Raw genomic sequence first — 16,660 nt, forward strand, 5'->3', positions numbered from 1 at the left:
CTGAAATGGCCCAGCAAGCCACTCAGTTCAAGAAAAATCAGGGATGGGCAACAAATGCTGGCATTGCCAGCGACGCACACATCCCATGAAAGAATAAAGAGAAAAAATATTGTTTATAGCCACCTGAATAAGCAGAGGTTAGTTTAATGTCTCATCTGAAAAACAGCAGCTCTGACAGAGCAGCACTTGCTCAGTATTGCACTGAATCAGATACTGACCTATGTAACTATGATGTCCACTTGATATTGAAGTCATGATATTTTGCTTCATAATGTATTTCTATTAGTACAGGCAAGCTATTGCAGCATTTGGGGAGAGGAAATACCATAAAAACAGAATCTTATTCAAAATACTTCCTTTTTCTTTATGAAGAAAATATAGTCCCAGAATAACTGGCGTAGGTATTCATGGACAGAGTTCAATGCCTTCAGATGGAATTCCTGTGTCCGTTATTTTAGCCCATTTACTTTAAATGGTTTAATACCTCCAATAAGGTCACTGATTCGAATACTGTACGAATGTATGAAGTATATGTCTGCTAATATTGACAACTGGGTTTGATACATCTGTTGAAGTATTTTTTGCCCTTTTTTCCCAGACAAATATCTCTTCTGGGCTTCAACTAGGTTGCACAGCAAGGGAGTGTTAACCTAGATTTTGTGCTCAAGCCTCTGGAGTGATACTTGAACCCACGGTCTAATGGGTCAAAGATAAGAGATGAACCATTGGACCATAGTTGACAATCGCTTCTCTCCAAAAGCAATTCATTACGTGAAGTGTTTGAGATACCATTAATCAGAATCTAATTGTTAACCATTCAAGCTTTTAATTAATTGATAAGAATTGATTCCCAGCCACACAAACTTGGTAAATATCGATATTGGACCATATTTAATCAAGGCAACAGGGGTCTCGTCTGCTGGCTGGAAAGCCGGCATTGCCTCCTTTGGGGAAGGCCTGACAGGATTAAGTGCTTCTCAGGCACTTAAGTAGGCAGAGGTGGGTCTTCCATGGGGTCAAGGAGCCGTGGCAGAAATCCCAACCCCCCCCTCCAACTCCCCCAAGAGCTGCTGGCCAATAAGAGGCTGCCAACTGTCCACTGCAGGCAGCGCTAGTGGAAGTGGTAGCAGCTGCCAGCAATGCACCCAGGGAGAGACCTAGGATCACTGAGGGACCCAGGCCATAGGTGAGTGAGGGTAGGATGGTGTTGCAGAAGAGGGGGCGACTGGGTTTGGCAGCAAGGGCAGGGAAAACGTCTCTCAGTGGGCCCTTCTTCCTGATGTCGAGTCCCTTGATCAGACACTGATAGCCTTTGAATGAGAGAGCCACCTGTTTGCCGGGATCCCGCAAGCAAACCGACAGGGTTTGTTCTTTCTTTGGCTTTCTGTGTGGCGACTGCCCTGCCTGCCGCTGGTTGAGTACCATCGGTGGTGGGATGAAGTCCTTAAGTGGGCATTAATTGTCCATTTAAGGCCTTAATTGGCAGGAGGGTGGGAAGGCCACCCACAAGCTCAGACTTCATCAGGGCAAAGGCTGGAAGGTGGAGGGGATCCCACCCAGTGCCTTCCCATCCAATTAATTGCCCCCCCACCTCATAACTCATCTCAGCGGAGGGTAGTAACACATCCCCCCTCCCCCCTCCATTGTTACAGCTTTCAATCAGTGAATGTATGGGAGGTGCTTGGAGCTTAGGTCGTACCTCAAAATGGTTCACGCAATGAATTATTCTTGGAATGCAATGACTAATCTTATGAATATTTAATGACAAATGGCATTTGCAATGGAGCAGTGTAGGGAGACGCAGGGCCATTCCCCATCAACAGTGTAACCACAATGACCTGAGAGAGAACTGATAGGTCTCCAGTGGAAATAAACATATTGAAGTCTTCAAGATGGGATCTTTGGCTTATTTCCATTTATAAGTTTTCATTATCAGGACTACCATCAGCAGCAGGTCATGTCTGGTTTAGCTAGCGCTACCCATACAAATGTTGGTCGAATACGGATATTAGTCTGTGATACCGACACAAATAAAGCAGAAACAAAAATGGAAAGAGTCAATAAATATCTTTATGAGCATGAGCCAAGAAATTACAATTGGTTATATTAGCTGGTAAACATAAAGAAAATTTAAAGTTTTTTTCCACACATTTCATTGAAGGCAGTGCTTTTGATCTGCTAGACGTATCTTCCCCTTCAGAATAACTCTACATATTTTGCCTCAACAATGCCCCACAAGAGTGAAAAATAGATCTGATGGTTCACTTCCTCCCTAAAATGACATCATAAATTTTTCCTGTCCTTCGGACTTGCACATCCTTAAATCCAGCTGATTCCAGAAGGCTTACATACTCTGAGGGCATTCGTTCTTTCCCCTCTGTCTGCACCAGCATATTCAGAGAGTACAACTGGGCTGTGATGGGTCCTCTTCGGTCCTCGTTCAACAATGCTTCAATCAGCAGCACTCCACTGCCTAATTAAAAGTGACACAGATCAAATAAATTAATGGACGTTGGGATTTTTTTTTCACCCGTGTCCTCCAGTGCAACTGGCAACAGCTCTCTCACACATTCCAACTCCCCAGCCTGAATCTTCAGATCAGGACAAAGTAACAGTTCCTGCAGAGGCAGGGACCTGGTGTATCTGGATCGTGGCCCAGGTTTCAACAGTTCAGACTCCTCACTCCAGGAGTGCACTTGACTTTGGGCCTCAGTAGAAACACCAAATACAGGCAAGGTCATACTTCTTTTCTTATTATTCTTTCATGGGATGTGGGCATCACTGGCAAGGCCAGCGTGTGTTGCCCATCCCTAATTGCCCTGAACTGAGTTGCTTGCTAGACCATTTCAGAGGGCAGTTAAGAGTCAATCACATTGCTGTGGGGCTAGAGTCACATGTAGGCCAGACCAGTTAACGATGGAGGACTTCCTTCCCTAAAGGGCATTAGTGAACCAGATAGATTTTTACAAGAATTGATGATAGTTGTCATGATCACCATCATTGAGACTAACTTTGTATTCCAGAATTATTCATTGAATTTAAATTCCACCAGCTACAATGGTGGGATTTGAATCCATGTCCCCGAAGCATTAGCCTAGGCCTCCAAATTTCTAGCCCAGTGACATTACCACTATGCCACCATCTTCTCTTTCTGCAGAATATGAACAGTACCAGTTAATATTGTTCTGCGTAGACCCACCTGGTTTGCAAACTTTGTTAACCCTGGTAAGTAGCTCCAGGCATCTGTCTTCTGTCCAGTCATGAATGATTCTAGCCAGAATGTAGAGGTCAGCATCAGGTATAGGGTCTTTGAAGAAGTCTCCTGTATTTGAGAAGAGTGTAATGTTAGGGCAAAAATGTGCTGTGATAGGTGCCGTTTAAAAAACAAATAAAGCTGCTACAATTGTTTCCCCTCCTTTCTTGAAGGCACAGACTCTTACTTATCTCTAATTGCCCCTGAGAAGATGGTGGTGAGCCACCTTCTTGAATATAACTGAGGAGCTTGCTAGGTAATTTCAGAGGGCTGTTAGAAGCCAATCACATTGCAGTGATTCTGGACTCAGGTTTATGGCACAGCCAGTGGTAAATACTGAGTTGTTCAAATCCTGGGGGGAAACTTGAGACAACTGCCACAACTATTTTTTTACAATTTGTATGTTTCGAGTTGCGGGCTTTGAATTCAAGACCACCGAGTCTTATAGTTTTTTTATAAAACTAGATTAAATATTTATTAATAAGAGAAATGATTTTAAGCACATATAAATGTCTACAAATGACTACTATAATAACTTCTAAATCCCCTAATTAATCTGACTCCCAGTTACACTTCCATTAAGGCAACAATAAGACACCTAGAGTTTAAAAGACCCAGGCAAAGAAACATGATACCCTGAACAATCCACTTCAAAGTGAGTTTCCTTAACTTCAGTTCTTTGTAGACATCACTTGAGGTGTAGATGCTGAAGGCTTTTTACACTTGTTAGATCTCAAAATGCCTGCCTTTACACACAACCTTCTCTCCTTTATACACATTTTCCCCTTTGAATGCAAATTCCCATTGTTTCACTGTGTCTTTGGATTTTACCTCCCTGATCATAAAAATTGATCATGGTACCAATTTTACCAGTTTTCTTTGGGGAAAATAAATACGCTATTTCTGAACTTCACCTGACTAGGTGACACATTTCACCCCTCCTTAGAAAACAATCTAGTCTGATTTATTTAAAAATGCAAATGTTCTTTTACACTTTACACTCTAAACTTCCCCCGTGTTTCCCTATTGAACATTTCAAACTCAGCTTATTTTCTAACACATCAAAGCCTTCAGACCAGCTGCTTTTAATCCAATTAAGTCACACACGCACACACACACACACACACACACACACAGACACACACAGACACACACAGATACACACAGACACACACACACACACACATACACACACACACACAGACACACACACACACACACACACACTTATATAGACCCAGATACCACTATTTTACTAACACTATTAAATGTTCCTGTTACAGAAAAGATGGATAAGGATGGCAGATTCCCATTCCTATAGGACATTAGTGAACCAGATAGATGTTTACAACAATCTTGAATTTTTTTAGTTACTATTACTGACAGTAGCTTTCATGACAGAGTCTGTTTTGTACTAACTGAATTTAAATTCCTGGCTTCTACGGTGGGATTTTAACTTGTGTTTTTGGATCATTAGTTGAGTCCAGTAACACAACCGCTATGCTGCTCAACCTCTAGGCACTCTTAAAATAAAGATAGGCTTCTAAAGTAACACATGGTTCATGGGACCTCCTGGTTCAATCACCTGAGGGAGTCGAAGAGGACTTTTCCAGAATATTCTGTTCCCTTATTAACTTTGTTATTCTGTCACTCCAGGAGATTACATGGCTGTGGGAGATGGGAGGATTGGAAGGGCTGGGTGATCAAAAGTATCTAGTCATAATGTTCCAGCCATCAGGAATGTGGGGCAGGCATGATGGATCAGTAGGTCTTCCTCTGTGTATAATATTCATATGTTTTGCATCTTTTTTAATAGACATTCTTCTGGGGTGAATTTCTGCTGTGATGTTAGTCAATGCCTGCCCTCGAAGAGATTTCCAGCATTCAAGTCTAAGCATAGACTCTAAACACCAGTGGGCATGTTGTGAATGCAATGCTTTATAAGTTGATTATGTTTTGGGACTGTCCCTTTAATTCCAGGTAAAATGAAGGAATGAAAGGGGCCATGTGGCCTGCTCCTAATTCTGCTCAACAACAGCCTGGATTCTCACTGAGTCAGGGTCGCTCAGGAGCCCTTTAAAAATGAAGGGCGGGTCCCGATTCCAGGAACCCTGAGCCCATTCCCAGGCTGTCTGATTTTCGGGAGTACCTTTACAAGGGTGAGGGATAGTTCCTGTCAAAAAGCCCGCACCTAGCACTCTTGGCCTGGCTGGCTCCATTGCAGAGATAGGCATCTCCTATTCCTCTGCAATTTTCATGGAGTCGGGCCAGGCTTTTCGAGGGTTGTGGTTCACAGCCCCTCAGAGGAGTCATTAATCTTAGTCTGCATGAGGGGACCTTTTGGAAGCTGCGTTTCAAAGATCCACCTCATGCCACTCCTCCATGCCAAGGTAAGCCACCCCACCAACACCCCATGGCCCTTCATGCACCCTATGCCAAACTATGACAATCGACCCACACCCCCCCCCCCCCCCTTGGCCGAGAGCCCAGGCATCCATTACCCTTGTTGAAACACCTGAGTTTCAGGGAAAACATTGCTTGATTGACAGCTCTGGCTCTCTGATCTCTGCTGTCAATTTCACAATGTTTATTTTCACAAGGTGAAGTGGTTTCAGGGGCATGTTGCTTTCTGTTATTGATACTTTAAAGAGTCTGGGTGATTGACAGTTTAATTGCCCTGTAGTGAAATGACTTTTTAACATAGTGGAAAGTAATGAATGAATAAACTTTAATAACATTTTTTTACACATCCTACTGTCATTATAGGGTTAATTAGTTCTATACAATGTATAGTGTGGGCCAATGGGCATGGAAGTGCCAAAACTTGGCATAGGGGACATGGGGGAATTGGGTGAAGCACCAGAGCTTGGCATAGGGGGCATGAGGAGCCATGTGTTGTGAGTGGAGTGCCATAGACTGGCAAAGGAGGCATGAGAGGGGCCATAGGGTATGGGCAGAAGGCATGAGGTGGCAAGGATGGGGCACGTGGAGTGCACAAGGGTTGAAGACTAGAGGGCCTTTCTGTTTTTATTTTAACAGGGACAAAGTCCCACTGCACCGGGTCTTTTAAACAGCTCGCCTCTGCACCCAGCAGCCTCTGTGGCTGCCTCCAACCTCTTTCCCTAGCCCGACTGCAACCTGCACGCACCCCCGCCAACCCCAGCAACGAAGATCCCGCCTTCATGGACATTTTTTCCCGAGGTGGGTGAGTCGAGCCGGGAATTTTCCCAGCTCCTGCTACCCACCTGGGTGATGAAAATCTAGCCCTAGAGACCTGGGTGGCTTGGTTACTATGGGAACAGAGGAGCCCAGGTTGACTTACTGAGAAGAAGGTGCAAGAGCAGCTCTGCTGACTGTAGATAGTATGTTTTTGGTAGAAGAGAGGGGAAGAGAGAGAGAGAGAGAGGGAGGTCTTAAGGAGAGAAAGAGTCAAATAACTGCAGCGAGTGTTGTCAGCAAAGAGAATAAGGCTGCGGGTAATCAAGCTACTGAAGCAGGATGCGACAGGAATGATGGTCTCTGGTCAGAGATGCATTCTGTGACAATCTAAGGAACCCGGAGGATTTGTCCTGGCAAGGCCAGGAGGATAAATCGCTGGAGTTAGCCTTACTGCTTGTATTCGGTTCTCCGAAAACTGAGAGAAGTGCCCTTTGAGTCGGCAAAACAGGGAGAAGTGAACCCATTGGAAGCTGGGAACGATGTTGGGCTGGTCCTTGTGAAAACTGTTAGAATGCGATGTAAAGTACAACCATGGCGTGGGGTTTTTGATTATGTTAAAAGTTAAAAGAGGAGGTTATCTCTTCTGTAGTTTAGTGTATTAGCTGTCCACTAAATAGTGTTTAGTCGATGTTGCTTTCAGTTCATTTGTTACAGCAAAAGTCTTCAAACTTGAAATCTTGTGTGATCATTTCAAAAGGATTCAAATACCTCTGTAAAAGTTGTTGGTATCTACGGGGATTGTAACAGGCATTACAACTGACCTTAACTCCTTACTTTCCAGCTACAAGTAATCACATAGGGTGGGATTTTCTGGTCCCGTGCACTGCGAGAATCATTGCAGGGGGGATGGAAAATTTGACGGACCAGCAAATGGTCCATTGACTTTGGGCGGGAATTGGAAAATCTCGGTCATAGGGTGGGAAAGATTTTGCTCTTCCTTCACAAGGGCCACCAAGATCAGTTGTAGCTCCCACCCCCTCCACTATGGGAGCCCTGAAGATGTAAAAAGCGCTATATAAATTCAAGTTCCTTCTTCTTCCTTTCAGAGATAAATTTGACATCAACAATTAACAATAACTTGTATTTATATCGCAACTTTACAGTATTAAAACTACCCAAGGCACTTCACAGGAATGATTATCAAACAGAAGTTGACACACACGAAGCCAACAGAGAAATCCTTCCCCCTTAATCACTTCCACTAGCAGTGCAATAGGGTAAATCCTGGCAAAGCTTTTTGGCATAAAAGGGGAAACTAACTCTATAGGGCAGCTGGGCATGGGCAATAAATGCTCGTCTTGCCAGCGATGCACATATCCTGAGAATGAGGCAAAACAAAAAAGGGTCTAATTTGAAAATCTGAATAAAGGAAGTAAAATAGCCTTTAGGTGTTTTCAAGCACCCATGGTAACGTTGGGCAGGATTTTTCAGAAATCCCCATCCGAGGTCAGTGGAGCTTTTGCTGGTCTGTTAAATTTTCTGTCCCGCCCGTGACGATCCCCGAGGTGGGTGGGACCAGAAAATTTAGGCCATTGGACTGAGAGTCTGGGAAATTTAGGTAGCTACCCTCTGGCATTCAGGTACCTGTGGGGGCCAGGGTACTGGGGACAGAGTGGGGCAGTCTCATGGTTTGGAGGAGGGGAGGGAATTTAGGTCGAGGAAGGTCTAAATCTTCCCCACTGGTCCTGGAGGAGCATTTTAGCTTCAGGTGGGTGAATTTCCCATCTGATCAAAACAGTAGATGAAAATGGAAGAGGCTGTGAACTAGGTTAGACAATAGGTGGGTAAGTTACCTGGTTAATTTTAACTGCCTATCTGCCAGGCAGGTAGGGTTAAAGCCAACACCATGCTTGTCCAATATAAAACAGTGTTATCATTTTTGAAAACTTTTTGCTAGTATACGGAGCTAGAAGTAACATACTAGGAAGTCAGAATATACAGAAAAACATTTCAAGGTAATTCGCTCATGACCTTCCACTAATGGATACAATTTGGTGTCCTTGCAGGCCACTAAATCCTATTGGTCAATGCAAAGAGCCAGTAGCAACACAGGTTTATGTTTACTTGGCAGGTATCACATTAAAATGATAAGTCTCAGGTGGATTTTGTAACTAGGAATGGGGGCAGGGGATGGGTCAATGTTATATGTGACTGTGCCCTATTTGGATGAGGTAGGTTTGATGGACCAGATCGTCTACCATGTTATCTTCTGTAATTTTCAAAGGGATACACAGGACAGAAATGCAATGTGGGAGACAAAATGCGTAAGAAAGATAAATCTTTAGTAGTCTTTAGAAAGCTTAGAGATTCGAGATTCAGTATTCTAATGCAAACAGAAAGCTGAATGGTGTGCTGCTGGATACGGGAGTTGCTTCTGTGCAGAGCAGGGCTTATTATTAATGAAAATGCTGAAAAGCAATTTTAAACCACCTCTCCAACACCCCACCTCCACATTACCCAAACTCCACTATCTTATGCAACATATTCCAGATTTAGTGACTTATATTTTACTGAAAGTGAATATTCTAAGGAAGGACTCCCAATACTTAAAGAATTGAAACATGCATAGCTTGGTAGAACTTAATGTTGTTAGTATAGGGGCCATTGGGGACTGTCTTAATCAACTTGTCCCTATTTACTGAAATTACAATTTGAGATATGAGTGCAGTAATTTGAGACATGACATGTGGTAAGTGTAGCATTGCTTGAGAGAAACAGGTAACTTTAGTGCTATGGTTCCCAAAGCTCTCACCACTGGTGTTTTTCTCACCTTAAGTCTGGGTCTGTTGTGGACTAATTGATAGAGACTGATGGTTATAGTTAGACAATAACTCCATTATCTTTGTATCATGCACCTACTAGGATGGCTGAAGGCAAAATAGATGGACAGTGATCATTCTTACCATCTAGCAATTCCTATAGTCCTATATACCTTCATGAAATGTAATCCGTTTTTCAGCCGGGGACACAAAGTGTTTTCCTGCCATTTCCAGGACTTTGGGTAGGTCGTAAATAGTTACGCTTGACTGTGGGTATGCAGAGATACATGCCTTGGCTATTGCACCAGTACATCCTTCAAAATAGACAGGAAGAAAAAAATAACCTGAAACTTTGCCTTTCAAAATTTAAATTGGTAACAATTCAAAGATTTACTTTTAACCATTTTGTTAGGCCACTGGGTGAAGCAATTATGTGAATAAAAGTTATGTCAAGATCAGGAAGGATAGCTTTTACTAGTACCCAGATACTAAAAAAAAAACTAAAAAGCTGACAGTTTAAAAATCTTTGGCGCGCTTTTTTGTGCTATTTTACACTGTACTTTCTATTTATCTGTTTGTTTGGCTCTGACTCTTTTTCAAATAGACCCCATTCTGTTTATTCTAACCTTTCTTCCTGTTGTATATCTAATATTAAATTTTTTAATTGATCTGCATCTCTCTGCCTCCCTGTGCTCACTATCCATTTTGGAGGTGGGAGTGGCTTTACAAAACTTTGGTTGGTTATAAAATAGGTCCGAAGGCAAAGATCGGAGTGATTGACAGACGCGACCCAGTTAACCTTTGGCATGTGCTTCAATATCAAAACCGGGAAGAGAATTGCTGAGGCAGAGACTCCTCACTGGGCCCTCCAGTTAAAATGTAATAAAAATATAGCAGCTTTAATGTAGTAAAATGACTCATGGCGTTTCACGGGAGCATGATTCAACACTGAGCAACGTAAAGAGATAGAAACATAGGAAATAGGAGCAGGAGTAGGCTATTCAGACCCTCGGGCCTGCCCTGGCATTCAACTAGATCATGGCTGATCTTCTACCTCAAAGCCATTTTCCCACACTATCCCCTTATCTCTTAATGTCTTTAATGTCTAAAAATCTGTCGATTTCTGTCTTGAACATACTCAATGACTGCTACTGCGCTGCCCTCTAGTGTAGAGAATTCCAAAGATTTACCACCCTCTGAGTGAAGAAGTTCCTCCTCATCTCAGTCCTACCCTTTATTCTGAGACTGTATCCCCTGGTTCTAAATGCCCCAACCAGGAGAAAAATCCTTCCTCCATCTACCCTGTCAAGCACTGTAAGTATTTTGTATGTTTGAATGAGGTCACCTCTCATTCTCCTGATTTCTAGAGACTACAGGCTCCGCCTTCTCAATCTCTCTTTATAGGGCAACTCCGCCATCCCAGGAATCAGTCTGATGGACCTTCGCTGCACTCCCTCTGTGGCAAGTAGACCAAAACTATACACAATACCCCAGGTGCGGTCCCACCAAGGCCCCACTGCAGTAAGACCTCTCCAGTCCTGCACTCAAGTCCTCCCAGAACAAAGGCCAACCTACCATTTGCCACTGCAACCCCCGCAGTTGTCCACTGCGCCTGCATGTTAGCTTACAGTGACTCATGGACGACAACACCCAGGTAATAGGACAGACTTGCTCAAAGAGTTAGATTTTAAGGAGTGAGAGGTGGAGATGGCAGACAGCCTTAAGGAAGGAATTCCAGGGTTTAAGGCCTCAGTAGCTGAAGACACACTGCCAATGGCAGGGTGCTGGTGGGGAGGAAGTGTGCAGTGGGGTTGTGGTGGTGTCTGGTGAGAGGGGCCAATGGAAACCGGGGATATGCAAGTGGCCAGAATTGGAGGAGGGACGAGGTCGCAGAGCCCATTGCAGAGGGAGGGAGGAACGAGGACGCGGAGGAACGCAAAATTGGGGCTTTACTGGAATGGGAGCCAATGTAAGTCAGTGAGCCCTCAGATAAGTATGCTTCTCTGTGCCACATGTAGTGTTCATCTAATATTTCAAATGTTATCACAAAAATATCCAGCGAGATGATGACACAAGGGAAACAAACCCCCCTTAATAGCCGGTCATAGGTTGACATTAGAAGGCGGCCGGGAAACAAACCCTTCTTGATGGGTGGGACATGACGATGGTATCAAAGAGAAAGAAATTAGCTAAATATAAAAACCACTTCCAATTCTAAGTTTTTAAGTTCCTGAAGCATAAACATTTTGAGAAAGGCATGTAGAGGCAGTTACAAGTCACTTACCGCCAAGATCAAAGATGTTGGTAAAAGTTGAAAGGTCAAAGGCCGTTACCACATCTTTTCCACAGATATTCCAAATTGAATTCATCAGCTGCATGAACTTCAACATTTCCTCCTCGGACCTATGGTATCACAGCATTAAGGTATTGACACGGCAGTGCAGGAATGTTAGTGTTGAAATGTGCAACTTGATAATACTGCTGTTATTTTAACAGAGATATTAACCCAGAACCTCAGTTAAAATAAGAGTCAAGGAAATTGCCTTAAAACGGGGCAAGCTAAAATTCCCACAGGGCAATTTCATCCCTGAGTTGTTTTTCCAAGATATAGAAGTAAGTGAGTGAAGGTGGACTTGTTTAGGCAGTAACAATGACTATAAAGTAGCAATCTAATCAACAGGGTAAGATAGTTTTCAATGCATTGCAAACTTTAACCAATTGAGGGGCGAAGATGATCCATGCCTTAACTTCATGACCTAGGAATATAGAAAAATAGGAACATAAGAGCAGGAGTAGGCCTTTTGAGGTCTGTTGAGCCTGCTCCACCATTCAAACAGATTATGGCTGATCAACTACCACGATGCCACTTTACCCTGCTATCCCCGTATCCCTTGATGTCATTAGTATCTAGAAATCTATCGATTTATGTTTTGAGCGTACTCAGTGACTGAGCTTCCACAGCCCCCTGGGATAGATAATTCCAAAGATTCACCACCCTCTGAGTGAAGAAATTCCTTCTCATCTCAGTCTTAAATGGCCTGCCCCTTATCCTGAGACTGTGTCTCAGGTTTTCAACTCACCAGCCAGGAGAAACATCCTATCTGCATCCACCCTGCCATGCCCTGTAAGAATTTTGTAAGTTTCAATGAGGTCACCTCTCATTTGTCAAAACTCTAGAGAATACAGGCTCAGTTTCCTCAACCTCTCCTCCCACATCCCGCCATCCCAGGAATTAGTCTGGTGAACCTCTGATGCACTTCCTCTATGGCAAGTATATCCTTCCTTAGATAAAGAGACAAAAACTGTGCACAATACCCCAGGTGAGGTCTCACCAAGGCCCTAATCTCCACTCCTTGATTGATGTTATTTGCTTTACTTATTTTAGCAACTTATATTTGCAGACTGCATACAGATCGGAGATAATAAGCACAAGAAATGTGAAAGAACTTGATGAATGTAGAACACAATCAGTCGCAAACTAGTGAATACAGTTGGCTGATATTTTGTGTAGATTGTTGATACGATGAAGCATCAAAGTGGGAGAGAGGGCAGAAGTCCCAGGTTACTAGAAGAGTCAGAGGATAAGTTAGCAACCAAAATAGAGACAACGATTTGAGAGGAAATGAGATAGCCATGAACATAGCTTTGGTGAAAGGTTAGATGGTGGCAACCTGTTCAGATGTGTGCAGTATCATAATGTGCCAGATTGCAAATGATACACTGATGTGTGCAGGAGCAGATCTCGAGAGATGCTAACATAACAGTGAAAGGACCATGCTGAAAAGTATACTGCCAGTTGTGGATAAGGGCAGAACTTCCTTAAAAGGTGATTCAAGAATTAACAGCAGCTTCCATAGCTTTAGAAGACACTAATGAGATGGCAAGGGGGTGGAAGTCAGAAGTGCCAGAAGACACAGCGGTCAACATGAATAAATAAGTAATGGTGAACTGTGAATAGGGGAGATTAAAGAGACAGTACAGAACAATCCTATTTAAATCCAGTGTGTGAAGGATCCAAGAGTGCTAGCAATGTTCAAACATCATAACGTTTGAACCAAATTCAGTAATGAAGGGAGGTTCTTTACTTCAATCACTGAAATATGTGATTATGAGGGTTCAAGAAAAATATTGAAGAGATAACAAAATAATTCTGCTCAATGAGTCTAGAAGGTGAATGGGCGATCTAATTGAGGTATTTGAGATGATTATGGGATTTGATAAGATATATAGAGAGAAACATTTTTCGGGTGAGGAAATCCAGAACTAGGGGGTATAAGATAGAGCTAAGGTTTGTGCCATGGTTTCAGGAAGCACTTCTTCATATAGAGCACAGTGAAATCTTGAACTCTCCCTCAAAAAGCTGTAGAGGTTAGGGTAATTGAAAATGTTTTTCATTATCTTTCACAGTTCGTGGACATCACTGGCTAGGCCAACATTGAGTGGGGACTTCAATATCTATCACCAAGAGTGGTTCGGTAGCACCACTACTGACTGATCTGGCTGAGTCTTGATGAACATATCTGCTGACTGGACCTTTGGCAGGTATTGAGAGAACCAACAAGAGGGGAAAACCTACTTGGCTTCATGCTTACAATCCACCTGCTGCAGATGCATTTAACCATGACATGCTTGGCAGGAGTGACCACTGCATAGTCCTTGTGGAGACGAAGTCCCACTGGGATACTCTCGATCATGTGGTGTGACATTACCACAATGCTAAATGGGATGGATTCAGAACAGATCTAGTAGTTCAAAACTGGGCATCCATGAGGAGCTGTGGGCCATCAGCAGCAGCAGAATTGCAAATTCATCACTCTACCATTACCATTAGGTCAGGGGATCAACCCTAAAAATGAGGTGTCCGCCTGCTGAAACTACAACACAGGACTATTTGTATGCCAAGCAGCAAAAGCAGCATGCGATAGACAGAGCTAAGTGATCCCACAACCAACAGGTCAGATTGAAGCTTTGCAGTCCTGCCACATCCAGTCGTGAATGGTGGTGGATGATTAAACAACGAACTGGAGAAGGAGGATCCATAAATATCCCCATGGTCAATGATGGGAGAGCCCAGCATGCCAATGCAAAAGACAAGGCTGAAGCATTTGCAACCATCTTCAACAAGAAATGTTGACTGGATGATTCAACTTGGCCTTCTCCTGAGGTCCCCAGCATCATAGATAAATGGCAGTCATCAGCCAATTCAATTCACTCCATGAGATATCAAGAAGCGGCTAAAGGCATTGGATAAACAATGGCTGTGGGCCCTGACAACATCCTGGCAGTAGTACTGAAGAATTGCGCCTCAGATCTCGTCGTGCCCCTAGCCAAGCGGTTCCAGTACAGCTACAGAACTGGCATCTACCCGGCAATGTGGAAAATTGCCAAGGTATGTCCTGTACACAAAAAGCAAGACAAATATAATTCAGCCAATTATTGCCCCATCAGCCTATTCTCGATCATCAGTCAAGTGATGGAAAGGCTCATTTAAAGTGCTATCAAGTAGCACTTACTCAGCAATAGCCTGTTCACTGATGCACAGTTTTGGTTCTGCTAAGGCCTCTCAGCTCCAGGGCTTATTACAGCCACCCAAACATGGGCAAAAGAGCTGAACTCTAAAGGCATCCATAGAGTTTCAGTTCATGGGGCACTGGCACCAGAACTGCGGTAGAAGGGAGCAGTTCCAATGGGATGGGCTTCACTTGAACCGTGCTGGGACCAATGTCCTTGTGAATTGAATTGCTCGGGCTGTAGAAAGGGCTTTAAACTAAATAGAGCAGGGGAGGGTTCTGGAGAGGGGATACATAGGCTTACAAAGCAAAAGAATATGGCAGGATTGCAGGGCAGCTATTTAGGTAATGATACCTAGAGTGTGACAGGAAGGGACAGAGTGTACAAACATAAACAAAACAGCAGCAGATAGGGTCAAAGGGGAAAAAATGGTAAAAAGGCAAAATTAATGGCTTTTTACTTAAATGCATGTAGTATTTGGAACAAAATAAACGAATTAATGCTTCAAATAGAGGTTAATGAGTATGACCTTATAGCCATTACGGAGACATGGTCACAAGGAGATCAAAGCTGGGAACTAAATATTCAGGGTATGTGACTTTTCGAAAGGACCGGCAGGAAGGAAAGGGTGGCGGGATAGCTTTGTTAGTACAAGATTAAATAAGTATGATAGCAAGAAATGATCTTGGATTGGAAGATTTAGAATCCATATGGGTGGGGGTAAGAAATAACAAGGGAAGAAGACACTGGTGGGAGCAGTCTATAAGCTCCCTTTCAATAGCTATACTGTAGGACAGAGAATAAATCAGGAGATAATGAGAGCATGTGAAAAAGGCAGTACATTGATCATGGGTAACTTTAATCTTCATGTAGATTGGGAAAAGAAAATTAGCAGAGGTAGCCATTAGCAAAAATTCACAGAGTGATTTCAGGACAGCTTCCTAGAACAATATATTGTGGATTCAACCAGGGATCAGGCTATTTTGGGTCTGGTAATATGTAATGAGGCAGCTTTAATAAATGATCTCAGAGTAAAAGATCCCCTAGGAAACAGTGACCATAACATGGTTGGATATAGTATTCAGTTTGGGAGTGAGAAATTTGGACCAAAAACAACTGTGCTAAACTTAAATAACGGTAATTACAAAGGAATGAGGGCAGAGTTGGTTGGAGTGGACTGGGAAAGGAGTTTGGCAGAAAAGACGGTTGATGAACGATGGCAGATGTTTAAGAAAATAGTTCATGACTCACAACAAAGATATATCCCATAATGAAGAAGGATCCTAGGAAGGGGATAAACCGACCATGTTAACTAAGAAGGTTAGGGATAGTATCAAATTGAATAGAAAGAACATACAATGTGGCAAAGTTTAGTGGTAAGCCAGAGGATTGGGAAAATTTTAAAAACCAACAAAAGATGACCAAAAAATATAAAGATGGAGAGAATAAACTTTGAGGGTAAACTAGCAAGTAATATAAAAATGGACAGCAAGAGCTTCTTTAAACATATAAGAAGGAAGAGAGAGGCCAAAGTGAACATAGGCCCCTTAGAGAATGAGGCTGGGGAAATAATAATAGGGAGCCAGGAAATGGCAGAGGAGTTGAATAAATACTTTGCATCAGTCTTCACGGTAGAAGACGCTAATAGTATTCCAAAAATGCTAATTAATCAAGGGGCAAAAGTGGGGGAGGAAATAATAACAATAACTATCACTAGAGAAGAAGTACTAGGGAAACTAATAGGGCTAAAGGCCAATAGGTCCCTTGGACCTGAGGGGTTGCATCCTAGGATATTGAAGCAAATAGCTACAGAGATAGTGAATACGCTGGTAGTAATCTTCCAAGAATCCTTAGATCCTGTAAAAGTCTCAGAGGATTGGAAAACTGCCAATATAACACCCTTATTCAAAAAGGGAGG

At 43.0% G+C, this 16,660-nt stretch overlaps 1 protein-coding gene across 2 annotated transcripts in view; it reads right to left on the bottom strand.

Annotated features, from left to right (window-relative positions):
• Positions 1-1,439: 1,439 nt before the first annotated feature.
• asmt (acetylserotonin O-methyltransferase) overlaps positions 1,440-16,660 on the bottom strand; it is a 33,557-nt gene continuing 18,336 nt past the window's right edge. The window contains exons 5-8 of one of the 2 annotated variants that reach the window (XM_078544807.1): positions 11,516-11,634; positions 9,405-9,545; positions 3,200-3,322; positions 1,440-2,473 (exon numbers count right to left, since the gene is read on the bottom strand). In XM_078544807.1, coding sequence (XP_078400933.1) covers positions 2,262-2,473; positions 3,200-3,322; positions 9,405-9,545; positions 11,516-11,634 — 595 coding nt within the window. In that variant the 3' untranslated portion in view covers positions 1,440-2,261. The remainder of the gene's footprint in view (positions 2,474-3,199; positions 3,323-9,404; positions 9,546-11,515; positions 11,635-16,660) is intronic. The other variant, XM_078544808.1, reaches the window with a different exon arrangement.

Source organism: Cetorhinus maximus, chromosome 7, assembly GCF_964194155.1.
Source record: "Cetorhinus maximus chromosome 7, sCetMax3.hap1.1, whole genome shotgun sequence".
Classification (NCBI taxonomy): Eukaryota; Metazoa; Chordata; class Chondrichthyes; order Lamniformes; family Cetorhinidae; genus Cetorhinus; species Cetorhinus maximus.